Source organism: Trichosurus vulpecula, chromosome 8, assembly GCF_011100635.1.
Source record: "Trichosurus vulpecula isolate mTriVul1 chromosome 8, mTriVul1.pri, whole genome shotgun sequence".
Taxonomy (NCBI): Eukaryota; Metazoa; Chordata; class Mammalia; order Diprotodontia; family Phalangeridae; genus Trichosurus; species Trichosurus vulpecula.
The window spans coordinates 84,041,217-84,065,756 of NC_050580.1; the positions used below are offsets into that span (position 1 = coordinate 84,041,217).

The 24,540-nt window shown below is 36.5% G+C and overlaps 1 protein-coding gene across 1 annotated transcript in view; it reads right to left on the minus strand.

The window, feature by feature from the left end:
- The window catches only part of TNKS2 (tankyrase 2), a 57,573-nt gene that overhangs the window by 27,818 nt on the left and 5,215 nt on the right, over positions 1 to 24,540 (minus strand). The window contains exons 2-11 of the mRNA XM_036734723.1: positions 10,041 to 10,265; positions 8,757 to 8,852; positions 7,440 to 7,476; positions 7,219 to 7,294; positions 6,608 to 6,702; positions 5,516 to 5,582; positions 3,669 to 3,855; positions 2,107 to 2,228; positions 978 to 1,069; positions 816 to 894 (exon numbers count right to left, since the gene is read on the minus strand). Coding sequence (XP_036590618.1) covers positions 816 to 894; positions 978 to 1,069; positions 2,107 to 2,228; positions 3,669 to 3,855; positions 5,516 to 5,582; positions 6,608 to 6,702; positions 7,219 to 7,294; positions 7,440 to 7,476; positions 8,757 to 8,852; positions 10,041 to 10,265 — 1,076 coding nt within the window. The remainder of the gene's footprint in view (positions 1 to 815; positions 895 to 977; positions 1,070 to 2,106; positions 2,229 to 3,668; positions 3,856 to 5,515; positions 5,583 to 6,607; positions 6,703 to 7,218; positions 7,295 to 7,439; positions 7,477 to 8,756; positions 8,853 to 10,040; positions 10,266 to 24,540) is intronic.

A 24,540-nucleotide genomic window follows, 5' to 3' on the forward strand; every position in this document is an offset into this window, starting at 1 on the left:
TTGGAAGGCATGGCAGAGGGGAGTAAAGCACTTATTTCTTTGGGAATATTTTAATACTAGAGCAGGCAGATTTCGAGAGAAGATTTTAATACATCTTTGGGAACAGAGGGAAGTTCTAGATGGTGGTCTGTTACCCCTTCTAAAGCGAGGTAATGATCTGTAAACAGTACACTGTAATTTATCTTTTACCAATTACTATTTTAAAAGGCTATTGGGACATAAATGATTATTTTATAGGTCTTAAAAGTACAAGAATATAGCCATTTATATACCATATGTCTGTCAAAACAAAGTTTCATCCAAATGGCTTAGCTAATTTAAAGTTACTAATAATACTCCTACTGCAACCATCTTCATACATTCTCATATAATTTAGGCCTCCATACCTCCCCTCTTAGACCAACAGATTTCTTGCCTCTTTGTCTCCCTCTAGGGCTTAGCTTGGATAACATTGCCTGAACAATTTTCTTAAGCACTGTGGGATGGTGAAAAAAAAAATACTAGAATTGGAGCCAGGAGAGGCCAGGTCAAAGTCCCACCTCTAGACTTTAAATGGCTTCTAAAGCTCAGCTCTGGTACCCCCTCCTCTATGAGGCCTTGTTTGATGCTCCTTGTTGTCTGCACTATCCTTCCACACCTGAAATGACTTTGTGCTAATTTATCTGTGTATACGATGTATCCCTCCAGTATGAATGTAAGCTCCTGGGAGGTAGGGACTGTGGTTTCCTTGTATTTTCAGCACTGAGCATGGTGCCTAGCACGTAGAAAGTCACTTAATAAATGCTTTTTGAAATCAATTTGATTGAAAGAGATACCTTTGCTTCATGCTTCACCACTACTTCAACAACATCATTATGAGCTTTTTCAGATGCCACATGCAGAGGAGTCAAGAATCTGTAGAGAAAAAATAAAAAGTCAGTGAATGCACTTGCCAGAAAACCCCATTTGTGTTGACTTATTTCTGAAAACAGACTTACTCTTTTGTTTTTTCATTGATGTTTGCTCCTTTTCTTAGTAACAGTTCACAGACTTGTTTTCTTTTGGGATATGGAGATGCAGCAGCACAGTGCTAAGTAATTTAAATTGCGACATAATCAAGGTTCATAATTAACTACATTATTACTTAAAAATATATTTTTAATCAATGTTAAAGGAGTTACTTGATCTACTGTGTTCTGTATTTGACTTAATACTACCTTGAAATTTTACTCTCCACACTCCATTTGGTAGAACTGAATAAGGATAACAGTTCTAAAAAGAACCTTTAAAATTAGACTAGGCTGACTTTAGCTACTTGATATTCTGGCCCGCTTTTCCTATGTCCTTTCTATCTGGAGAGAATTATGATAGAGATTGCTAACACAAATGAGGATTATGACCAACACTCCTTTTCAGACAGTTATCATATAATGGATATAAAAAGGCAAAAGAAACAAAAAATCTTCTCCCAAGTTTGGGATGACCTCTATTGCTAAGCATCATAACTGCTTACAGGAGGTAAGCTTTGCAGAACTTATATTCCTGGCACTAACAGCGGCTGCAGACTGGGAATCTCAGAACAGGTGCCTGGCTAGTCACATCCTAGATGGTGCTAGAAATAGCCTGTCCTTTGGGGTTGGAAGCCAAAAGAAAGAATGGAGTTGGGGAGTATAGGTTTTCTGTTAGTTAAAGGTTTTTGTAGCTATAAAACCCCAAGTTTTTAAGGGGAAACAAAGTCAATTTATATACTGGGCATCATGACCTGTGCCTTGAAACAGATGGAATTCATATAGGTCTAAATCTTAGAAACAACTGATTTCGCAGAATTTTAATGCAAGTTAATGGCTAGACTTCCAATTAACAACACAAAGGTATCAAAAAGAACTTTACAAATGATTTAAGGTACACTCTTATAAAACGTGGCCAAGAGAGGAAATTTTTTTTAACAAAATGACAAAACATTGAGCATAAATGAAAAAACAACTAATGTTAAATGTATAAAGCTTCAAAAGGTTGGCTTTGGAGCCAACAAAAGCCATACTGCATTGCGCTTAGTTTAGTATTTTATATCACTGTTCTTAAAAAAACAAACAAACAAAACCCAAAAACATATATCTGAATTATTACCAATGCTGTTTCATGAGTTTGGGGATGCTTGAAATTCACTATCTCCAGAGAGAGATGTTTTTTGATTCGGGCAACATCAGCTTCTCTTGCAGCCTGCAGCAACGAATGTCCTTTGAATTCATCTAGAAGAAAACCATTTGAGTTTGAAAGAAAACTATGAAACATATTTTTTAAGTGAAAGTAGATATTTATTATTTTCCTCAAAATTACTTTCTATGCCATAAGAAACACCTGAAAGAAGGCTCTAAGAATATCCAAAATCCAAGAAAATAGAAGACTAATAATTGTCTCATGAATACTCTTTTTTCAGGGGCCAGTTTAGTTCCAATCCAGCTCTGTGGAAAGCTTTCTACTTTTAGCTGGCTTGGATAACTTCAAAACATGCTTAGTCCAGAGAATCCTGATGAAACGCTCTAAAGCATTTTTGATTAAAAAGAATATATCAATAATGTTACCCTCTTCATCAACAGGTATAGAAAAACGAAAAAATACCTTTGTACTTTTTAATCAGTAGATGACTTTTGTAGGAATCAGTCAACTTGTCCAAGCCTTTGTTCTGTGCTACCAGAGGAATGAACAAAATTGACAGTGTGTAAGTAGGACTTGACCTCTTTATTAACAGGTGAAGTATTCACTTTTTAGTTTTTACCTATAGGTGAAGAGAACTGGGCCTACTAGTAGCTGTCAGTTTTATTAATTCCTATGGGAGAAAAGAAAGGCTTTGACAAGTTAAGTTTCCCCCAGAAGCCACCTGCTGATTAAAAAGTAGCATTTTATCAAGGTTTACCACAATTCTACTTCAGTATTATAAAATTTCAGCTTGGCAAATTTTAACTTGTGAAATCACTATCCTCTATTATTTCCAGAGCCTTTGGGGAGATGTGAACATTCCAAACACACTATCTAATTTATCACCTATCTGTACTTAAAGGTGAACATATATATACTTCAGTGATAAGCAAAGAAAAATCAGACTTCAGAACCATTTTTACTATCACAGAAATGTTAAATAATATTATAAAAGTAGTTTACAGAATGATAAAGATTTAGAGTTGGAAGAGACTTTAGAGATCTAGTCCAATTCTCTCATTTTACATATGAGGAAACTGAGGCCCAGAAAGTTTAAATGGCTTGCCAAAGGTCACAAAGGTGTTAAGAAGTAGAGCTAGGATTCAAACCTAAGTCTTCTGACTCTGATTTTATATTCAGAATAAAATAACTCAGAAGTCTTATTTAAAACAAATTGAGAAAATTATTTTAATTATAAAAATCTCATCATCTTCAACATAGATACATGATTCATAAAGCTCATTTGAAAAGAAAGTGAATATGTTTAAATATTTTCATAAACTAAGTAGAAGAAGCAACTTCCCTTCAAAATATTTTAGTTTTTTTGTTTAAAGGAGATGCTCTCAAGTTTTAATAGGTGCTATTCTGAGAAAGAAAAACCCTAGATGCCTATGGTAAAATAAAATGTTCTATATATTAAACATATTTTAGAAATGAACAATTTTACCAAAGCTACAAGCATCTTAGTTTAACATTCGTCAATATATACTCACAAGCCAATCTTTCTTTTAGCTGAGGTGTGGGAGCCAAATCAATGGCACTTTTATTGTGACAATTTAGCAGGGTTGGATCTGCACCATAACTTAACAGGAGAGAACACACTTCAACTCTATTCTTAGATGCTGCTTCATGTAAAGGAGTGAACTGCCACAAATCCATTGCATTCACACAAGCACCATGCTAGAAATAAAGCACATATTTGACATCTAGTTTTAAACAGAAGTTGTGATTATTAGTACTATAAAATATTTTTACATACAGGTAGTTAACAATTTAAATGGGCAATTTCAAAGAACTTTTAAGTTATTCGGAACTGGAAACACCTTTTCCATAAAAATGACATTGTATAGATTTCCATTAACCCATAAATGCTTACTTAACTCAGAAAACAGCTTTTATATGTGTATGTGTGTGCATATGAGATATTTAAAATCAGCAAATCTCAGAAGTTGGAAAAGTCCTTAAGAGGTCATGCAATTCAACCTTCCACCTAATGTAGTACTGCCAATCCACAGCATTTAACTTGATATTCTGCTGACATAGCTCCATAAGGTTATTCTGTTGTTAGATAGCTGTAGTTATAAGAAAGTTACTCACATTAAGTGAAATCTGCCTCCTATTTTAAATTTCCACTCATTGTTTCTTTTGCACTTGGGAGCAAAAAAGATCAAGTCTACTTCCCCTTCAGTATGAGAGTCCTTGAAATTATTTTGAAGATGGACAACATGTCTACCCTAAGACTTCTCTTCCTCATAATATCAATACTTTCAACCATTCCTCATGACATCATCTGAATACTCTTCTTCTGACAGGTATCAATATATCACTTAAATAAATGTGGCATCTTAAATATGACTGAGGAGGTGAGGGAAGGGACTAAAGTAATTAAGTGGGAGGGGATATGTAAGAATCAGGGCAGGGAAGAGGTATGTGGAAACCATGAAGCCAGCCTTTTAACTTTTAAAAGATGGGAACAGTTACTTGGATGTCCACCAGAGAGATTCTATATCCTCTGGCAAATACAATCATAGGATTTAGAGTTAGAAAAATTCTTAGTGGTCATCTAATTAAACTCTTTGATTTTACAGATGAAACTGATGGCCTGGGAAGTTATGTAAGTTGCCCAAGGCCAAAAAGGCAAGCAGTAGCAGAGTCAAGATCTGAATCTAGATCTTGACTCTTAACCAATGCTTTGGTCATTTTTCCACAGTTGCTCTACATACAGGATAGTTCTAAGTCATGGACTTACTTCATAACAGTCTGGATAATTAAGGAAGCAAAAACAAAAGTACACCTTTGAAAATATCAAACAAATTTGTCAATGATTTTTAAAAACACAGTCATTGATTTTCTTAATGGTTATAGACTTCAATAAGGATTACCTTTTAAATATTATATTTTAGGACTTCTGAAACTTGAACTACTGTCACAAATTATAATTTAGTTTGCTGATTATACAATGGCAATTTTGTCTTTGTATTAAATTATAAAGTTTATAAATAATATGTATATATGGATATGTGTGTATAATAAATTATAAACTTGAAAACCCACAATATGGTCAGACGTATATATACATATAAGAATGAATTTGGGCAGCTCTTCCCTGTCCCATATCAAGTTACTATCTTAAGTGTAATCGTAAGAAGTTTTACAAATTTTGACTATAGAACAAGCAGTGGGGCAGTGGATAGGCTCAGAGATAGGAAGACCTGGGTTTAAGTCTTGCCTCTGACATACTCTCCGTGAATCACTTAACTTCTCAGTGACTCAGGCAAGACACAGGTCTGGGCACACAAAATACAAGAAACAAATTGTAGAGAGATACAGAGGAACTAACCTTCACCAGAAGTTCTGTTACTTCATAATGACCATAGGAACAGGCATTGTGTAGTGGCACCAGATCTCTAAGATTGGACAGAAATATCTGTTGTTACATATGACCTGTTTCACATATTTATGTTAACCTCATAAATTTCTACACTATGGTTTATGTTAAATACCATATGTGGAAAACTGCAGAAGCAAGACTATTTTTTAACAACTAGAGACAAAACTAACTCATTTTGAAAGAGGTTTACATAAAATAAGTGCCAAATCTACTTTAACTTAAGCTAAATAGCATAATCAAAAGAATAAACTTATAAAAAATATTTAAAAGCCATACAGGTTTTTCCTTGATGGTCTGAAAAAATAAAACAATTTTCCATCTTGATGAGTTTCCTTATTCTGATTAGCTTAAACCATAGCTAATTAATAGTCCTAATGATTTTGAGTGGCTCCAATTGGTCCTCTCTGCTTGGGCAGGATCTATTTGGCTATAGTGGTAGGCCCTCCCCTACTGCTTCCTGACCTGAATTAATAAAATTTCATGCCTATCATTAAAGAGGAAAGATTCAAACACTGGACCTATCAAACTTATGTGAAATACCGTTAGGTGAAAAGAGACCTAACTGCTACAGGGCAGGATAGGATAGGGTTGCTTTTGTCTCCTATCAACAATGGGAATATATAAGAGTAGTAGCAGAACATGCATGGGAGCCTAGAAAAACAGATCATGAAATTCTAGCCCATTTCTACCAAAATAAGTTGATGTATGTAAAAGTATTTTATAAACCTTAAAGTATTATGTAAATGTTAATAATAATTGTTAGTATTCCTTCTACCTCCTTGGCTGAGGAGCAAAATATAATAGGCTTCTGTGGAATACATAAGAAAGAGATATCTAGAGGTCAAGCATAAAAGGCAATGTAAGGCTCACAAGGAGAGAATAACTAAAAAAGCATTATAGATATCAAGATACTGAAGTTTATTTTTAAAGGTACAAATAGTTGCAATTGGTTTTATTTTTAAAAATGATTAAAAAATTCTGCATATAAAATATTTTAAAATGTTTTCATTCTTATAATGTAGCAAGTTAAAACAAAGTTACCCTTTGTCTTTAGCATGTACATCAGCTCCATGTTGTAATAACAGCTGCACGATCTTAACTCTGTTGTATCCTGCTGCCAAATGTAATGGAGTTGACTGAAATAATAAATTAGATTAATTATTATTAATATATCAAAATAATAATATCGGGTAAACCAGGCACATCACAGTAAAGTGTAAGGAATTAAATATCAATAAAGACAAAGCAGAAGAGCTTCCACAATTGTAGTTAAGTTAAATAAGATACACCAAAGCCACAAGTTAAGATACAGGATTCAAAGGTATACAATACTTGAAAAGTCCAATCAAGTAAATAATTCTAACAAGTCAGTTCTACAAATTAGGTTTTTAAAAGTTCATTAGAAACACTATAGGCACTAAGAAAGTTTGCTATTAACTTTTTTGCTAATGTAAGGTAGACAACTGAACACCAAATACTGGCAGCATCACCAATTTTGTTAGACTTTTATATTTGGCCTTGGTATTTTGTTTAAACAAAAATTTCTGCTCTGCTAAAACTGGTTAAAATTTTTAACCATAAGATGAACACATTTACCAAAAACAACTGATTTAGTGCAAATGAATAAACAAGTGATTTGTACATGGAGGTACCTTTCTGCCATCACTTGCATGACAATTGACATTTAATGGTGTAAGCAGGGCCATCATTTTTTCCTCATTGCCACTCCTGTAACAGAAAATACTTTAGTAATTTATATACTTTGTGAAATCTTAACTTCACATATACACAAACAAAAAAAATTCATTTTTTCAAAGTTATACTTTTAAAAAATTCTAAAAATGTTTTATCACGTAGATTTACTTTATCTTACCTAGCACTTTCCAAGAGTTCATCTTTCTTATATTCACCTGCAAAAAATGAAGAAGTTACTAATTTTCTGGCAGAAGGCTTTTTATTGAGATAAAGTCACTGAACAGTGAAAAAACTAATTGTAGACTTGTTGGCTACATTAATACCACATTTATCAACAGGGCACTTATGTGGCAGTCTTAGCTATTTGATGTTACCTCTAAGAAGTAAGCAATAAGAGACTGAGTTGTCTAAGGATATATCACAAAGTAGAAATTTTATTTAAAGAAGATCTCTTCTAGGTTTACTCTTAATTTAAATATAATTTTAATAAACTTGATTATCTGATGATGGGGGTAGGATAAAGAGTTACTACTAGAGGATGACATGTAACAAGCAGAGATAGCTGACATCTAAGGAAGAAATAAAAGTGATAAAAAAGCAGATCCCAAAAGCATATCAGTTTAGGACTATTCTATAGCAGGATAAATAACACTATACATCTCAATAGTTCCCAAGGACAGTGCTAAATTACAAGAAGTAGAAAAAGTAACTTCTATTCACCATAAAGGGCCCACAAGTCTTCTCCCCGCCTACCCTACTGCCCCAAAATCCATACCATTAGATCTTGTTCAACATGTAACACATTTTAGAAAGAAATCCATTAAAATGGCTTTTTAAAAAGGTCCTTAAATGAGTAAATTTCAGTTGTTGGAAAAAGTAACTTAATTGGAACGGCTTTCCTGTGCTACCAAAAATGAAGTATTTTTTGTAATAAAAAAATACCTTGAGTAAGAACAATACTTGGAGAATTTTTTGCATTTGTGGCAACAATATAAACATATATGTAGTAACTAATTTTTTTTACAAGATGTTTTTGCCCCTTTCAGGAAAGAATTACATATTTCAATTGCCAGCATAATACAGTATTATTTAAGATAGTATAGTTGTTATACTATCTTAAAAGTGTAGATAAGCTCATTAACTCTTTTGGGGCTACGATGAGGACCAGGGGCATGCCTCTCAGCATCGTGGAAAAGCACTGACTGGGTCTGGAAGTCAGAAAACATGGCTTTTAGCCCTGGCCCCATACTAGCCTGGCCATCTTGGACAAGATGCTTAACTACATCAAACCTTAATTTCTTCATTTGAACAATGTGGTTAATGATACTTGTTTTATATAACTCCTAGGGCTGTTATGAAATGAGGTAATACGTAATGCTTCTTTATAATACATTCATGCACCAGGGATTATCATTAAGGGGTTGGGGAAGACTATTTACTGAAGACTTTGTTCTTTATGCTCATTCTGAAATACCAGAATAGACCAATACCTTACCAGTTAATACTGCTTTTGCAGATGGGTCTGCCAAATCCAATGCTGTCCTTCCATCTGTATTACGGATGGTTGGTTCAGCTCCATGCTGCAAGAGGACTGCAAAATAGCAGATATGTTTTTCTAATGAGAAGAACTTGATGATGTTGCACTCAGAAATTAGTATTTTCAAAAGGTCTGGACCAGACAAAGCCCTGAAGATGCTCAAAGATTCATCTTAATGATATTACTATAAATTCCATACTTGTTTATTATGCCTGACATATTAAATAGCTATTCACAGATATAGAGTCCATTTATCTATTGAGTATCCTAATAAACTACATTCAAATAAGGCAAGAGCACTAAAAATCAAATTATCATTACCACCTAGGATTTAAATATTACCATACAAAGATCTCTCTCATCTAATAAACCAGATGCAACAAGCAAAACCTGCTTATAAATTTCTCTAGGTGATCCTAATTACATAATAAAACTGGAACTGTATTTTGCCAGATAGAATCTAGATAGACTCTGTTTTGTTATGCAGTATTTATATATTTTCATTAGCTGAAAATCTATATGTTGTCAAATACCCTTTAAGGTATTCAGGGTGGTATAGCTAATAAAGAAAAGGAGAGATCGGCTCGGCTCTGTCAACCCAAGTCTCTTTAATAGCCCTTATGAACAAACTGAGGGGCTTTATGATACTTTCTAAATTACTTAAATGTAAACTAGTCTGAAGCCCTTAGGATATAATGTTCACAAAATATAGTGACATGGATACTTTTCAGTTATTATTTAACTGCAACTTGGGTGCCTGATTCCAACAAACTGGTTTTACCTACTAGCCCCAAAAGTTTCAGTCATTTGCATCATTTGAACATTTTCTTCTAGATCCAACTTCCCTGGTACTTCTCTCATCACCAGAGCCACTTAGTTTTTAGACATGTTCAGTGAAACAAAACGCAAACTGAGAGAAGCTCTCAAGTGGAGAGAGCAAGAGGAACACGGAGACCATTTACAAAAAGAACTTCCCATTACTTACCAACAGACCATATACACGGTCTTGTCAACTATTCTTTTGAAATAGCTCATCTTTTTCACTTTTGGTCTTTGGTCCTGGCTCCATAGAGCCAGGAACACAGAAAGCATTTAATAAATGATTATAGACTGGCTATCTTTTTTCATTTCCAGAACCCTTAGGCTCTCAGCATCTCATATTTTATTAAAATTCAGTCTAGCAAAATTTTAACATAAGAAATAAATCCTGAATGAGGATTCTTCAAGGAAATAAAGGATTACCTATGCAAACATCAATTTTTCCTTTAATTGCAGCTTCATGCAGGGGAGTATAATTCCAGTTATCCCGAGCATTTGGGTCTGCACCATGTCGCAAGAGGAGATTGACAACTTCAGCATGACCAAAAGAGCAGGCATTATGGAGAGGAATAAGACCCCCATCATCACGAGCTTGGACATTAGCGCCATTTTGTAACAAATATTCAACTACATCTTTCCGACCAAAACCTAGGAGAAAAGCACATGTTACATGTAAACCTTCAGATGCTACACCCAAAAGCAAATTCTCAAAATGCTGACTTATCTGAAAACTTAGTTTTAACATTTATGTCAATATACTTTTTAAAATATCCACTTTTGACTTCTTGCCAAGACAGCTGCCTGAATGGGAGGCAGACTGCCCAGTTCCCACAGACTTATTTTAGCAATATCCTGAAATCCCTACCAAACAGAAAAATAATCAAGAAATCCAATGAGAAAATACAGTAAGTAATTTCTCCCACCCCTGAAATGCCTAAGAGGTCAACAGGAAAGGGATAGCCCTAACCATCTCTCCCCTTTCCCCTCCTCCAAAAGTTAGCACCAGCCCAACTTCTCAGCATGTGACCAGAGACAACCAGGGACACATATATGGAGCCTGCAAGACAGGCAGCATGAGCAGAAAGCTGCCCTGAAATAGCTCCAGGACAATAAAAAAATTCTTGGGATAGAAATGTTGAAAGGATCTTACAGCACAGTAGGTTCATACTAGGATACACCAGGCCCAAGGGTTCTCAGATCCTTAACACTCTGTCCTGAGTCACCAGAGAAGGTCCGGAAGATCCAGCACTTTGAAGCTCAAAGATGCAGGAAGACCTAACTCAATGAGGTGGAAGTTAGCTCAGGAACCCAGGGAAAGACCAGACCTTGGCTAACTACTCCATCTAAAAACTCACCAAGGAGTGGAGCTTGGCCCTATCACAAAGCCTCAATTCAGGAATTAAAGTTGGAGAGATGAGTAAATAAAAAAACAGTATAAAAAATTATTGCAAATCTAGATAGTCCTCAAAGGACAGAGTAACTCCATGACAAATCAAGCAGAATTAAAAAAAAAAACCAAGAAAAATTACATGAGAAGAGAAAGTCAGTCAATCAATAAATATCAAGTATCTACTATGTGCCAGGTGTAGTGCTAAACAATGGAGTTACAAAGAAAAAAAAAACACAGTCTCTGCCTTCAGGGAACTCAGTCTACTTGGGGAGAGATAACATGCAAGTGACTATGTACAAACAAGATGTATACAGGATAAACTGAAGATAAATCAGAGGGAAGGTGCTAATGTTAAGGGGGATGAGGAAAGGTTTCCTATAGAAGGTGGGATTTTAGCTAGGAGGCAGAGATAAGAAAGAGTAGTAGTCCAGAAATGGCGCACAACCAATGAAAATGCCTTGAGTCAGAAGATGGAATGTCTTGTTGGAGGAACAAGGAGGATGGGAACAGGGGGAAAGTATAAGAAAACTAGAAAGGTATTAAGTAAAAGGCCAAAGAGAGGATTTTATATTTGATCATGGAAGTGATAAAGATTATCAGGAAGTGACTGAGTAGGAAGTGACAGTCAGACCTGTGTTTTAGGAAGATCACTTTGACAGATGAATGAAGGATACAGTGGAGAGACCTGTGGCAGGGACAATCAGCAGGCTACTTACTGCAATAGTCCAGGCATAAGGTGATGAAGGCTTGCATCAAGATAAGGGTCAGAGGATGGAAGGAACATGTACATAAGCTAGATGCGATGAAAGTAAAGGAGTCTGTTGACAACAGACTGGATATGGGAGGTGAAGACAATATGGAGTCAAGGATGACACCTGGGTTTTGAGCTGGAGAGACAGGGAAGGTGGTACCCTCAATGATAACAGGCAAGTTAAGGAGAGGCAAAGGATTCTGGGGAAAGATAATCAGTTTTGGACAATGTTAAATTTAAGATGTCTAATAGGCAGCAGGAGGCACTAGCCTGGAGAGCAACCGAGGTTAGGGCTTGATAAACAGATTTAAGGATCATCAGCACAGAGATGATAATTAATTACACGGGAACTTATAAGATCAACAAGTAATACAGTACAAAGGGAGGAGAGAAGAGAGTCCAGTATACACCCACAGTTACAGACTTGACCTGCATGAAGGTCCTACAAATGAGACAGAGAAGGAGCAGGTCAGGAAGAAAGAGATCCAGGAGAGAGCAGTGTCATGAGAGTATCAAGGAGATCAACAGTGTCAAAGGTTAGAGAGAAGTCAAGAGTGAAGAGGACTGAGAAAAGGCCATTAGATTTGGCGATTAAGAGATCAGTAACTTTGGAGAGAGCAGTATTGAATGTTGAGTTAGTACACCAGACTAGAGAGGGATAAGAAGAGAATAATAGGAAAGGAAGAGGACGCACTTATTGTAGATGGCATTCTCAGGGAGTTTAGAGATATAGAATGATAGCTAATGGGGAATGGATGGATCAAGTGAGGTTTTTTGAGAATGGGGAAGATATAGGCACGTTTGTAGGCAGTAAGAAAACATCCAGTAGACAGGGAAAGACTGAATATGAGTGAAAAAAATGGTGATGATAGAGGAGGCAAAGTGCTGGAGAAAATGGGATAAAAAAGGATCACTTGTGCAAGTAGAGGGATTTCCTTGGCTTATTATGTGAGATGGGTAGAGGCAGTGGCAGAGAAAGCGGCAAACCTTACTGAAGTAATGGACTCCCTGAAATCTAGAAAAGATCAAACAGAAATCAATGACTCCACAAGACAGTAAGAAATACTAGAATTAAATCAAGATTGAAAAAATAAAAGAAAATGTAAGATATCTAATACCAAAACAATTGAGCTGGTCAACAGGAGATAAATTTTGAAAAAAAAGCATGGATACTGTATTTCAAGAAATCATAAAGAAAACTGCTTAGATTTATCAGAAGCAGAGGGCAAGACTTAAAATAGAAAGAATTTACTAATCATTTGCTGGTAGTGGGGGGGTGGCGCCAAAAAGGAATAGTTCCAGAATTATCACAGTCAAAATCCAGAGCTCTGGGTAAAAGAATGAAAAACAACCACACAACAAAACCCAAGTGTCTAGGAAAAAAAAACCAATTAAAAAACAAAAAACAATTCAAGTACCAAGAGATCAGTCAGGATAACATAAGAACTGAAAGCTACTACTAAAAATGAAACATCTTGGCATACAATATTCCAAAAGGCAAAAGATAAAAGTTTTAGAACCAAGAATAATTTATGTGGAAGGATAAGCTTACTCCTACAGGGGAGGAAAAAAAATCTATCTCTAGCGTAATCTAAGACTTTTAAGCATTTCTGATTAAAAAACCAAAGGTATGTAGGAACTTTGAAATACAAACACAAGAGTCTGAAGATGAATTTATCTGAGCAACTGGAAGGAACTGTATGATGTAGTGCTAACATTCTAATAAGGAGAACACAAGTGTCCTATTAGAACTTTAATGTCTTTGAAGGGTACTGAAGGAGTTAAATGAAAAACCAGTATTCCTGAAGGTGGGATTGGTTCTGTTCTGAGGACTTGAAGGGTGAAAAGAAATGGTAGGGCAAAGGAAATACAATAGTGTAGAAAGGAGAAAGACGGAGTGGAACTTGCTAAATAATTTCTCTTGTGATTAGGATGTGTGAGAAGTGTATACAAACATGGAGGACTGGAGGGGGTCGGGGATCAGATAAACTTCACTTACCTGAAATAGGCAAATGAGAATGGAACAGACACATAGAGTTCAATATAAAAATACATCAAACAGGAACATAAGCAAGAGAGGAGGGGTGGCATTACCAGGGTGGAAAATATAGGCTTCCTGATCCTGAAGGGAAGAGCAAAGGGGGGGGGGTAAAGAACTACAATCTAAGGGAATACCTTAGATTGTCTCTTAGACAACCGGGGAATGGCTGAACAAACTGTGGCATGTGAACATAAAAGAATATTATTGCACTGTAAGAAATGAGATAAGTGTGAAGAATCTTAGGTAGTCAGAGTGAAGTGAGAAGAACTAGGAGAACAATTTATACAAGGACAGCAACATTGTAAAGACAAACACTGAAAGACTTCTTAAGAAGTCTGATCAATATAATAACCAACCATGTCTCTAGAGAACCTATGACAAACACATGTTACCTACTTCCTGACAGAGAGGAGAAGGATACAAAATATAAAGCCATACATTTTGGAGAGGGCCACTGTTGCGATTGTTTTACTTGACTATACTAAATAGTGAGGTTTCTTTCCCTCTCCTTTTTCAATTGGGGGTGGGGGTGGGAGAGGACAACAGGGGAGGAAGCATTAACAGTAATGATGTTAAAGATGAGACCCCTGAAAGTTTTAAAAAATGGTATGAAATTAGAGATTCATGGTTTTATTAAGAATCTACTTTTTTGCTTTTTTTATCGTGAATATGGAAACTCTTTTTGGTGTTTAAAGTACTGAATAAAAACAATTTAAAAATATTTACTTCTGCAGCTTTCATCATAAATTAGATTATGTACTTTTAAGTCCATGTGGTTATCATACTGCCACTTTATGAGCAAACCATCCATAACACTGAATGTGTGTATGGCTGACTAGTTTCAACCCTCTCTAGTTCCAGGAATATCTGGACTCAGGGGCATTTGGTCACCTTGTTAAAAGATCCTTTGTGTGGCTAATGACTATCAGAAGCCTTAATCTTAGGCCTAGGAGGAACACTTTATCTCCAAGTACATCCAGTCCAATCCATACCTGAATAAATCTGCTTTAATCTGATAAATGATCCTCCTCCCTGAAGAAGCAGTCTATTTCATTTTTAGACTGCTTTAATTCTTTGGGAGTTTTTTCCCTTATATTGAGTTTAAGTTTGTCTTTTTACAAGTTCTACCCATTCCTCCTACTTGTCTTTTGGGGCCAAGCAGAATAGTCCACTCTCTCCTCCACATTTAAAATAAATTAATTTCCTCTCTTATTCACAGGATCATGCTATTTTTGTTGACATGTCTTCACTTAAAAACAGCTTCTACCACCTGTTATAAGATTCTACATGTCTTTTAATGTGTGAAGGTTGCATAATGGGTACAATGTACATGTTATCAGGGAAAACTGCCAATATTTATTTAAAATTGTCAATACTAATGTACTGAAAGAAAATAGTTCATATTATAGTATTTTATTGATCTACTTTTCTCTCTCCCTTGGTGAAAAGAGCTAACATATCATAGTGCTCCAAGGTTTGCAAACTATTTTAGACAGATTGCTTCTTAATTTCACCATTTTAAAGGTGAGGAAACTGATGCTCTGTAATGGCAAACAAAGTGGGACTTTTATATTGTCTTTTGTATTGCTTCTCAGCACTAAGGCAATCAAGTGCCTTTGAGTCTTGCCTTTGTTTCAATCAAGAGTCTCTGATGACCTGCTTAAGTCAAGGGAAGGCTTAGGTCATATGGGTTTGAGTCACCCTGAAGAAGTGTATATATACTCTTGAGGTCAGCATTTTGTTTGGGGCTCTCACACACTGGAAGAGTGTCATGTGATTTGACCAGACGAGACTCTGGGTAGCCACAGGAACCCCACTCCGGTTTTGAAAAACCCAGATGTTGGTGCTTCTCTCTCTGGTAACTATGAATGTAATGTTTTGGTCAGACAGCTAGAAGCTCTGTCTGCTGGTTTGTATTTATTGGCTCTGTTTATATATTTTTCTGCTTGTAACTTCTGTTTGTGTTTTCTCTGAAGTTCAGGATGCTGACTTCTTCCCCTGAACTAAGTGAATGACATATGTATGTTTAATTAAAGTGAGACTGTAAAACCCTTAAAGCTGCCTTCCTTAGAAAAACAGATCAAAGAATCTGTGCTAGCAGCCCTCTGCGTGCTGGTGTTATTGGTCTTACACAGCCATAGTAGCGGCAAGTAGCATTGTTGTTACATGCTCCAAGAGGTTAAGTAATTTGACCAAGGCACAGCTAGAGTCAGAGGTAGTATGTGAATTCAGGTTTCCCATACTCCAAATTTAGCACTTTAGTCATTAGATCATGCTATACCTCTGATATTATCTAATCCATATGATTAAATTGTCTCCATAAAGAGGACTCCCAAATATATACAATCGGTTTTCTCTTTAATTCCATTTCTGCATTGCCCATGGTCTGGGAGTTATTTCTACCTGGATGTCCCACTGTCATCTCAAACTCAACATGTCAAAATTAAACTGATTCTCTTTCCTGTATTTATTTTACGTGAAGACATGGTCTGTTCTACCAGTAAGCTCCTTAAGAATAAGGACTATTTAATTTTCATCTTTGTCTCTCCAATGCCTAGCACAATGCCTGGTACAGAACTGGAACACAATACTTTTCAATCAACAAGCATTTATTAAGCATCTAGGTGGAGCAATGAATACAGTTAAAGACCTGAGTTCAAATGCAGCCTCAGACACTCACTACCTAAGTAACCCTAGGTAAGTCATTTAACCTCTGTCTGCCTTAGCACCCCATTTGCAAAATGGAGATAATAGTACCTATCTCCCAGATTTCTTGTTAGGATAAATGTGATAATACTTGTAAAGTACTCTGCAAACCTTTAAGTGCTAAGCTATCAGGATGCAAAGAAAGGCAAAAAAATAGTTCCTACCCTCAAGGAATTCATATTCAAACAGTAGAGAAAATATGTAAATAACTATGTATAAGTCAGTCAATAAGCATTTATTTAAGCACCTACTATGTGCCAAGCACGGGGATAAACACCAGAGATATAAGGAAAGGCAAGAGACACTGGGACAGACCACATGCAAACAATTATGTACACAGAAAAGAGATATGTGTATATGTATGTTTTACATATACATGCATATGTATACATATACACATATGTAAATAAAAATAAAATAAATGAGATAATCAACAGAGGAAGTCACTAGCATTAAGGCTATTCAAAGCAAAGTTCCCTGACTACATTTTTGTATGTGATGCCTGAATTTCAGAAAGGTGTATGAAAAAGAATTATGCTACCATGGATACGATGGAGAAATGTGGGCTAAATCATGGTAGTTTGATGGATTTGAAGCTGCTTGAATAAGATGTCCACCTGGAGGGGATTCTTTAATAGAGTGACACAGTACTGCCATTTATCTGATTGTTCTGGTGGAGTAGATGGAAACCTATATAAGGTAGGATTTGGGCAGAGTCTTGAAGGAAATCAAGGAAAACTAAGAGGTAGAGGTAAGGATGATGAACATTCCAGGTACAGGGGATGGCCAGCCACTGTAAAGATACAAATGGGGAACAGAGTGAGGAATAGGAAGTAGGCCAATGTAGATGTATCAGAGTATGTGGAGGGGAATAAAATATAAGAATCCTGGAAAAGTAAGAAAGGGTCAGGTTGTAAAAAGATTTAAAGGTCAGAGGACTTTAAATTTGATCTTGGAGATGGCAGTGAGCCATTGGAATTTACTGGGGGTGTCTGTTTTGGGGTTGGGTTTTTTAAGACATAGACCTGTGCTTTAGGAAAATCACTGACAGATGAACAGAAGATGGATTGGAATAGAGAAAGACTTTGTACAGGGAGACTAATTAGAAGGCTACTGTAATAGTGGGTGGTAGAGTGGATAGAAGGGGTCATATATAAAAGATACAAATGTCAAGATCTGGTAAGGATAGGATATGTAGGGCTAAGAATGAAGAATCAAGGACGACACTGAAGTTGTGATTCTGGATAACTGGAAGGATGGCATCTTAGATCAGGCCTGCACAACCTGTGGCCCACCAAGAGATTTCAGGCAACCCACAGAAAATGTAGAGGAAAACATCCCCTGCATTTTTCGCAGGCCATCTGAAATCCTTTGGCTTGCCACAAGCGGGCCCAAGGGTTGTAGGTCCTGAAGGCCTGTCCTAGAGGGTAATAAGGAGAGTTGAAAAGGGTGGTAGTGGTGGTGGTGCTGGGGTTGGTAGAAGATTGAGTTCTATTTTGGATATGTAGAGTTTGAGATGCCTATAAAACATCCAGTATGAAATATCCAAAGGGCAGCCCGACTGTAATTCAGGAGAGACATTTATTTAATTTCCCCCTATACTGACCTTCCCTACTTCTGCTGATGGCACTACTATCTTCTCACTTATTCAAATTGATAACCTGTCATGCTTGACTAATTCTCTTGTTTTAATGATCTTGAAAGTTTCAAAAGATCTCTGGTATCTGTTCATTTTTCTCTATTTCATATGTATATGATATAGTCACAAATTACATCAGGGCCCTTCTAAGCACTTGCCTGGATCCAACTTTATAAGCCCCCACCATGTGTTAGGAATTGCAGATACAAAAACAAACTATTAAACAGTTTCTGCAAATTATTAAACAGTTTCTGATCTATTGGAAAAGAAAGCAACATATATATATATATATATGTTAAGTATAATGACAGCAAAATATGGCCATGTCACTTCCATGTTTGAGTCTTCAGTGGTTCCTTATGGCCTCTAGTACAGCCTTTAGCATGGCACTTATAGCCCAATGAAACTGTGTTCCAACCTGCCTTTTTAGTCTTATTTCAGTCTTCTCTTTTATCAAACTGAACTACCAGCTAATTTTTTTTTTTTTGTAGTGCACCTCAATCTGCATTCAAACTTCACAGTTCTTTCTCTGGATGAAGATAGCATTCTCCATCGTGAGTCCTCTGGGGTTGTCCTTGCACCTTAGGTTGCTGAGAAGAGCAAAGTATGTCAGGGTTGGTCCTCATGGAATCCATATATCTGTGGCTGTGCACAACGTTCTCCTGGCTCTGCTCCGCTCACTCAGCATTATGTCGTGTAGGTTTTTCCAGGTTGTTACGAAGTCTGCATCATCCCCGTTTCTTATGGCACAATAGTATTCCATCACCTTCATATACCACAGCTTGTTCAGCCATTCCCCAATTGATGGGCATCCCTTTGCTTTCCAATTCTTGGCTACCACAAAAAGAGCTGCTATAAATATCCTTGTACATATGGGTCCTTTTCCCGCTTGTGTGATTTCTTTGGGATACAACCCTAGAAGTGGTACTGCTGGGTCAAAGGGTATGAACATATCTATAGCCCTTTGGGCATAGTTCCAAACTGCTCTCCAGAATGGCTGGATCAGTTCACAACTCCACCAGCAATGCAACAATGTTCCAATTTCCCCACATCCTTTCCAGCATTTATCATCTTCCTGTTTTGTTATTTTAGCCAATCTGACAGGAGAGATGTGGTATCTAAGAGTTGTTTTGATTTGCATTTCTCTAATCAGTAATGATCCAGAGCATTTTTTCATATGCCTATAGATAGCTTTAACTTCTTCCTCTGAAAACTGCCTGTTCATATCCTTTGACCATTTTTCAATTGGGGAATGGCTTGTATTCCTATATATTTGGCTCAGTTCCCTGTATATTTTAGAAATGAGGCCTTTATCAGAGATACTAGTTGCAAAGATTTTCTCCCAATTTTCTGCTTCCCTCCTAATTCTTGTTGCATTGGCTTTTTTTGTACAAAAACATTTCAATTTGACATAATCAAAATTATCCATTTTGCATTTTGTAATGCTCTCTATCTCTTGTTGGGTCATGAATTCTTTACTTTTCCATAAATCTGATAAGTAAACTATTCCTTGCTTTCCCAAATTACTTATAGTATCAGCTTTTACTCCTAAATCATGAACCCACTTTGACTTTATTTTGGTATATGGTGTAAGATATTGGTCTATGCCCAGTTTTTGCCCTACCACTTTCCAATTTTCCCAACAGTTTTTGTGAAATACTGAATTATTAGTCCAGAAGCTGGCCTCTTTGGGTTTATCAAAGAGTAGATTGCTAAACTTGTTGATTTCTCCTACTTGTACCAGCTAATTTTTAACTCAGTCTTTCATTTTTGACTAGGATGTTACACACATCCCTATGGATTCACACAAGCAGTCAGTCCCTCATGCCTTAAAAGTGCTCCTTCTTTAGCTCTCAGAATCCTTATTTTCCTTTAAGAGTTATTTCAGTTGCCATCTCCTTTTTGAAGCCTTCCCCTATCCTTCATTTGTAACATTCTTCTCCCTCCCCAAATTACTTTATACATATATATGCTTACGTGTGTATGTGTGTGTGTATATATATGTAGACACACGTAATGGATACATACATATGTGTATGTATCCTAGTACAGCGCCTTTCATACTGTATGAATGAATAAAAGAAAAGCATTTATTAAGCACTTGCTATATGCAAAGCACTGGGCTTTTGAAATAGAAAACTGAGATAATTCCTACTCTTGAGGAGCTCATTTTCTAATGGGGGAGACAAAGATACAGGAGGGTTCAGCCACAAGGACTGAATAGCTATGCTTGTTGAAAAACTGAGTTAGTTCCCTTGATCCTCAAAACAACCCTTTAAGGTGCCAGCTTTATCTCTGTAAACCCTGGGCAAGTCATTTAGCTTCTCCTAAGTCTCACTTGTAAAACTGGGGTAACATCTCATTCACCTGCCCCTAAAGAATCATTACACAATAAAGCAGGATATAAGTATCAGACATTTTTCATGTACCTGTTATCAACATTAGGACTATCAGTAATTGATTATAGATATGGAGGGCTAACAAGAAAAATTAAGATTTTGTTTGGTTATTTCAATGACTTACCATTTATGATATAATATTACCATGTGTGAGGTTATCGGTATGTAATGACAAGTTTAAATTCTGAATATTCTAAATGACCTTCAGAAATAGTAAAAATAGAAATCTTTAAGAAAATATATCTAAAGTTTCATTTGGTCCAATAGCTTTTTAAATGGAAAAAGATTATTTATTTTGGGGAAATACAATCACTAAAATTTTTCAGTTGCCTTTGAAAATCACAAGTATAAAACAAAACAAACACATACATGGGGAAAACACACCTGTTTTTGTTGTTGTTGATGAACTTTATTAAAGATGCAAATTTGGAAACATTTAGATCTCACATATACTATGAGGCCCAATGGAGAGGTATATGCCTACTAAATTTACTCTCTAGTTATTACAAAAATACAATGTTGAGGGTTTCAATTCAACAAACATTTATGAAATATCTATGTACAAAAAAAGAAACAGTTTTGGCCCTCAAGAAACTTATGCTATATTAGGGCTGGGAGGTGAAAAGGGGATGAGACACATCTTGTACATAAATAATTCCAAGTTGATACAAAATAATACAAAACAACTTTGAGTATGAAAGAGTATTCACAAGTGGGAAAATCAAGAAAGGATTGATGTTGGATATGACACCTGAATGATTCCAAGAAATAGAGATGAAAAAATATAGTGGATTGTGGCCAAAGCCTGAAGCACAGAGTGATTAACTGGTCATTCTAAGCAACGTTGACTCTGGTAGGCCCAATTCTTACCTGCTGACTGATAGGGCTCCAAGTCATAAAGACAATGAACAGATGCCTTTGAAAGTTTGTGTGGGGGAGAGGATCTGTATGTAGCCTAGGCTGACCATTAGCTCTATCCCCTATTGATTTATTGTTTTAAGCTCCCTAGCATGGATATGAAATTAATTAACTCAGAAAAAAATGTCACTTAGTACAGCATGGAAGTAACTATTACTGATTCAGAAGGGTAAGTAAAAGAGAGAGATGATGGTGCTACCCTGAGAAGAAACATTTATTAAGCACATACTAAGTACCTGGCATTGAGCTAAGCATTGTGGATACAAAGACAAAGGTTAAACAGTTCCTACCCTTGAGTACATTGTAGTTTAGTAGTCCTTTTGGGAGGAAGACACTACTAGTAAATGACGGAATCTGGAAGGTTAAACGTAAAAGGTGGCTGCTAGACCTGAGTGTTGAAGGCAGCCAGGGATTCTATGACACGGACTTCAGTGAATTCCAAGAGCAGGTGACAGCCAGTGAAAATGCACAGACAAGAGACAGTGTTTTATGCGAGCAAGAATAAGAAAGCTGTGTCTCAGAGTGTGGGAGAGGGAGTAATGTGTAATAAAGCTGGGAATGTGAGCTAGGGTCAATTAGTGAAGGCTTTTAAATGCCAAAAATAGAGGTTTATATTTGATCCTAGAAATAATGGAGAGGCACTGGAGTTTGTTGAGTAAGGATGTAAGCCCTGTGCTTTAGTAAAACCATTTTTGTAGTGATGTGGAAGACAGAATGAAGCAGGGAGAGACGTGAACCAGTTAGAATAATTAAGAAGCTATTGCAATAGTCCAGGCAAGAGGTATTGAGGGTGTGAACTACAGAAGTGGCCATGTGAGCAGAGAAAAGGACACAGAGATAAGAGCTATTATGTCAGTAGAAATAGTATAATCTGGAAAATGGCTAGATGTGTAGAATGACAGTAAGGAGTCAAGGATGACCCGGAAGCCAAGAACCTGGATTATTGGAAGGATGGTTGTGCCCTCAAAGAAAATGTTAGTCTGGAAGAAGGGCAGATCTAGGATAAAAGATAATGTATTGTTTTGGACCCTGAGGGGGAGAGACCATTTTTAAAAATTCTGCTTCCTCAGCACCTAGTATGTGGTAAGTCTTCTATGAATGCTTGTTGAGTTCAAGATTACATTCCCAAGCACCTTTGAAACATGTCTATGGGGAGTCAAAATAATGTTTTTCCAAAATGATTGCTGCTCCAGGCCCTCCCTTTATCAAAGCTCCAACCTTGGGAGTCACAGAAACCCATACATTATGGGAGCCAAGGAATTAAAGAAAAACTGGCAGAAGCCAGGAGCTGGGGAGTGTGTGTATTAGGCAATGGCCAGCTCAGGTACAAGGATGGATCTCTATACTACTTAGAAATTGACGTTGACAGCTCTAGTTTTAAGAATGAGTATGGCGTAGTGAATAGTGGGCTGGCTTTGGAATTAGAAAGATCTGAGTTCGAGACCTGTCTGACATGTAATTACAATGCGACTATGGGGTGTCACAAACCTTAGTGACTCTGGTAACTCTCAATTTCTAAGTTTAATGATTTGCACAATTCCATCAGTGAGGAAAGGCATTCTTCACACCAATGAAATCAGATCCTCCTCCAGCTCTAACTTCTCTAGAATTCCACAGGCTCAAACACCCTATTCTGCCTCTCTTAAACCAAAGCAATAAAAACCTCAAGTTTAATCTTTAGAACTGTCTAGTCAGATTATTTTTTGTAAACACTATATGAATAACTATAGGTTCAAATACAAGAACAGTGCTTGAAGCAGAGATTCAAATCAGATTCTCTAGATTTTGGAAGAAAGGGACTGGGGTCTTCCATTAGGCTACAGAAACAATAAACTAACAAGGACTAGGTTGTAGTAACCAGGTGAATTTATTTCATGAAATTTGGACAAGATATGTGCAAGACTATGCCAATAATATTATAATAAGGATAAAGAGTAACAGAAGTGGGACAGCCTATCTGAATGATATTTAGGGAGAAAAAAGGAAGGACATTAACCCCTATAAGCAGAATAGGGAGGGCAAGAGATAAAAGAATATAAAGCTACTTCTGAAAGATGTGGAAATTTTAGCTGTTTATACTGATGGCTGAAGATACATGGATTAATAAAGTATTTTGACAAGTCTAAACTTCCTCTACCTTACTCCTGAGCATCGAGTCATGATAGAGGGAAGCCTGAGGAGCAACAATGATCAAGGCATATTTGTATGTTGACAAAATAATGAGTGAGGAGAATTCCCCAGAAGCGGTGCATCAGGATATTATGGATACGAATTTTAAAAGACTGTAAAAAGCAAAACTGTGATGTAGTAGTCAAGTGATGTAGTTGGAAGAGTGCTGATTTGGGGGTCAGACCACTGATTTGGGTCCTGTCACTCCCTCGCCACGTGACCTTGGGCAAATCCCTTCATTGCTCTGAACTAAGCTTCTTCACTTACAAAACAAGGGGGTCAGGCTGGAGGTCCTCTGAGGCCCCTAAATAGGATCACAAAATAAATGATACCATCTAGGCTGATGTCCCAAAGGCACAGCAACTCAGATATGTGCTAGATGCTGCACAAGATAACAAAGAATGCAGAGAAAGCAGAATCAATGGATTTTGATGGAAAAGGGAATGGATTTACATGGAGATTACCACATCACAACAGAAATAATTTCTACTTCTGGGAATATGTATTTTTCTGATGGCTTACAAAGGGTATCTAAGATTAGTTTAGAGATTACAAAGGGAAAGATTGATACCCCTTTGGGAACCAAGTTAGGAGGGCTAAAGCATGTGATCTTGGAATACAGAATCTGTCCTAAGACAGTTCTCTGGGGTTCTGACAGTTTTATCTTTTATCAATCTAGGAAATAAAAATCAGTAAGCAGGGTCCAGTAGAAAGTGAAAGGATATATTTCTAATATTGCAGTTTTGTGATGTCTTTGGAAATTAGGATAGTCGAGAAAAATAAGATCCAAATTTCTAGATCCAATCCCTCCCCACAGAAATATTAAGTAAAACTAAGGCAATTCGGTGTTTTCTTTGATAGTTATGTTCAGACCCTATCTTTGGAAGAGATTCAGCAGTATCTTAAGGAT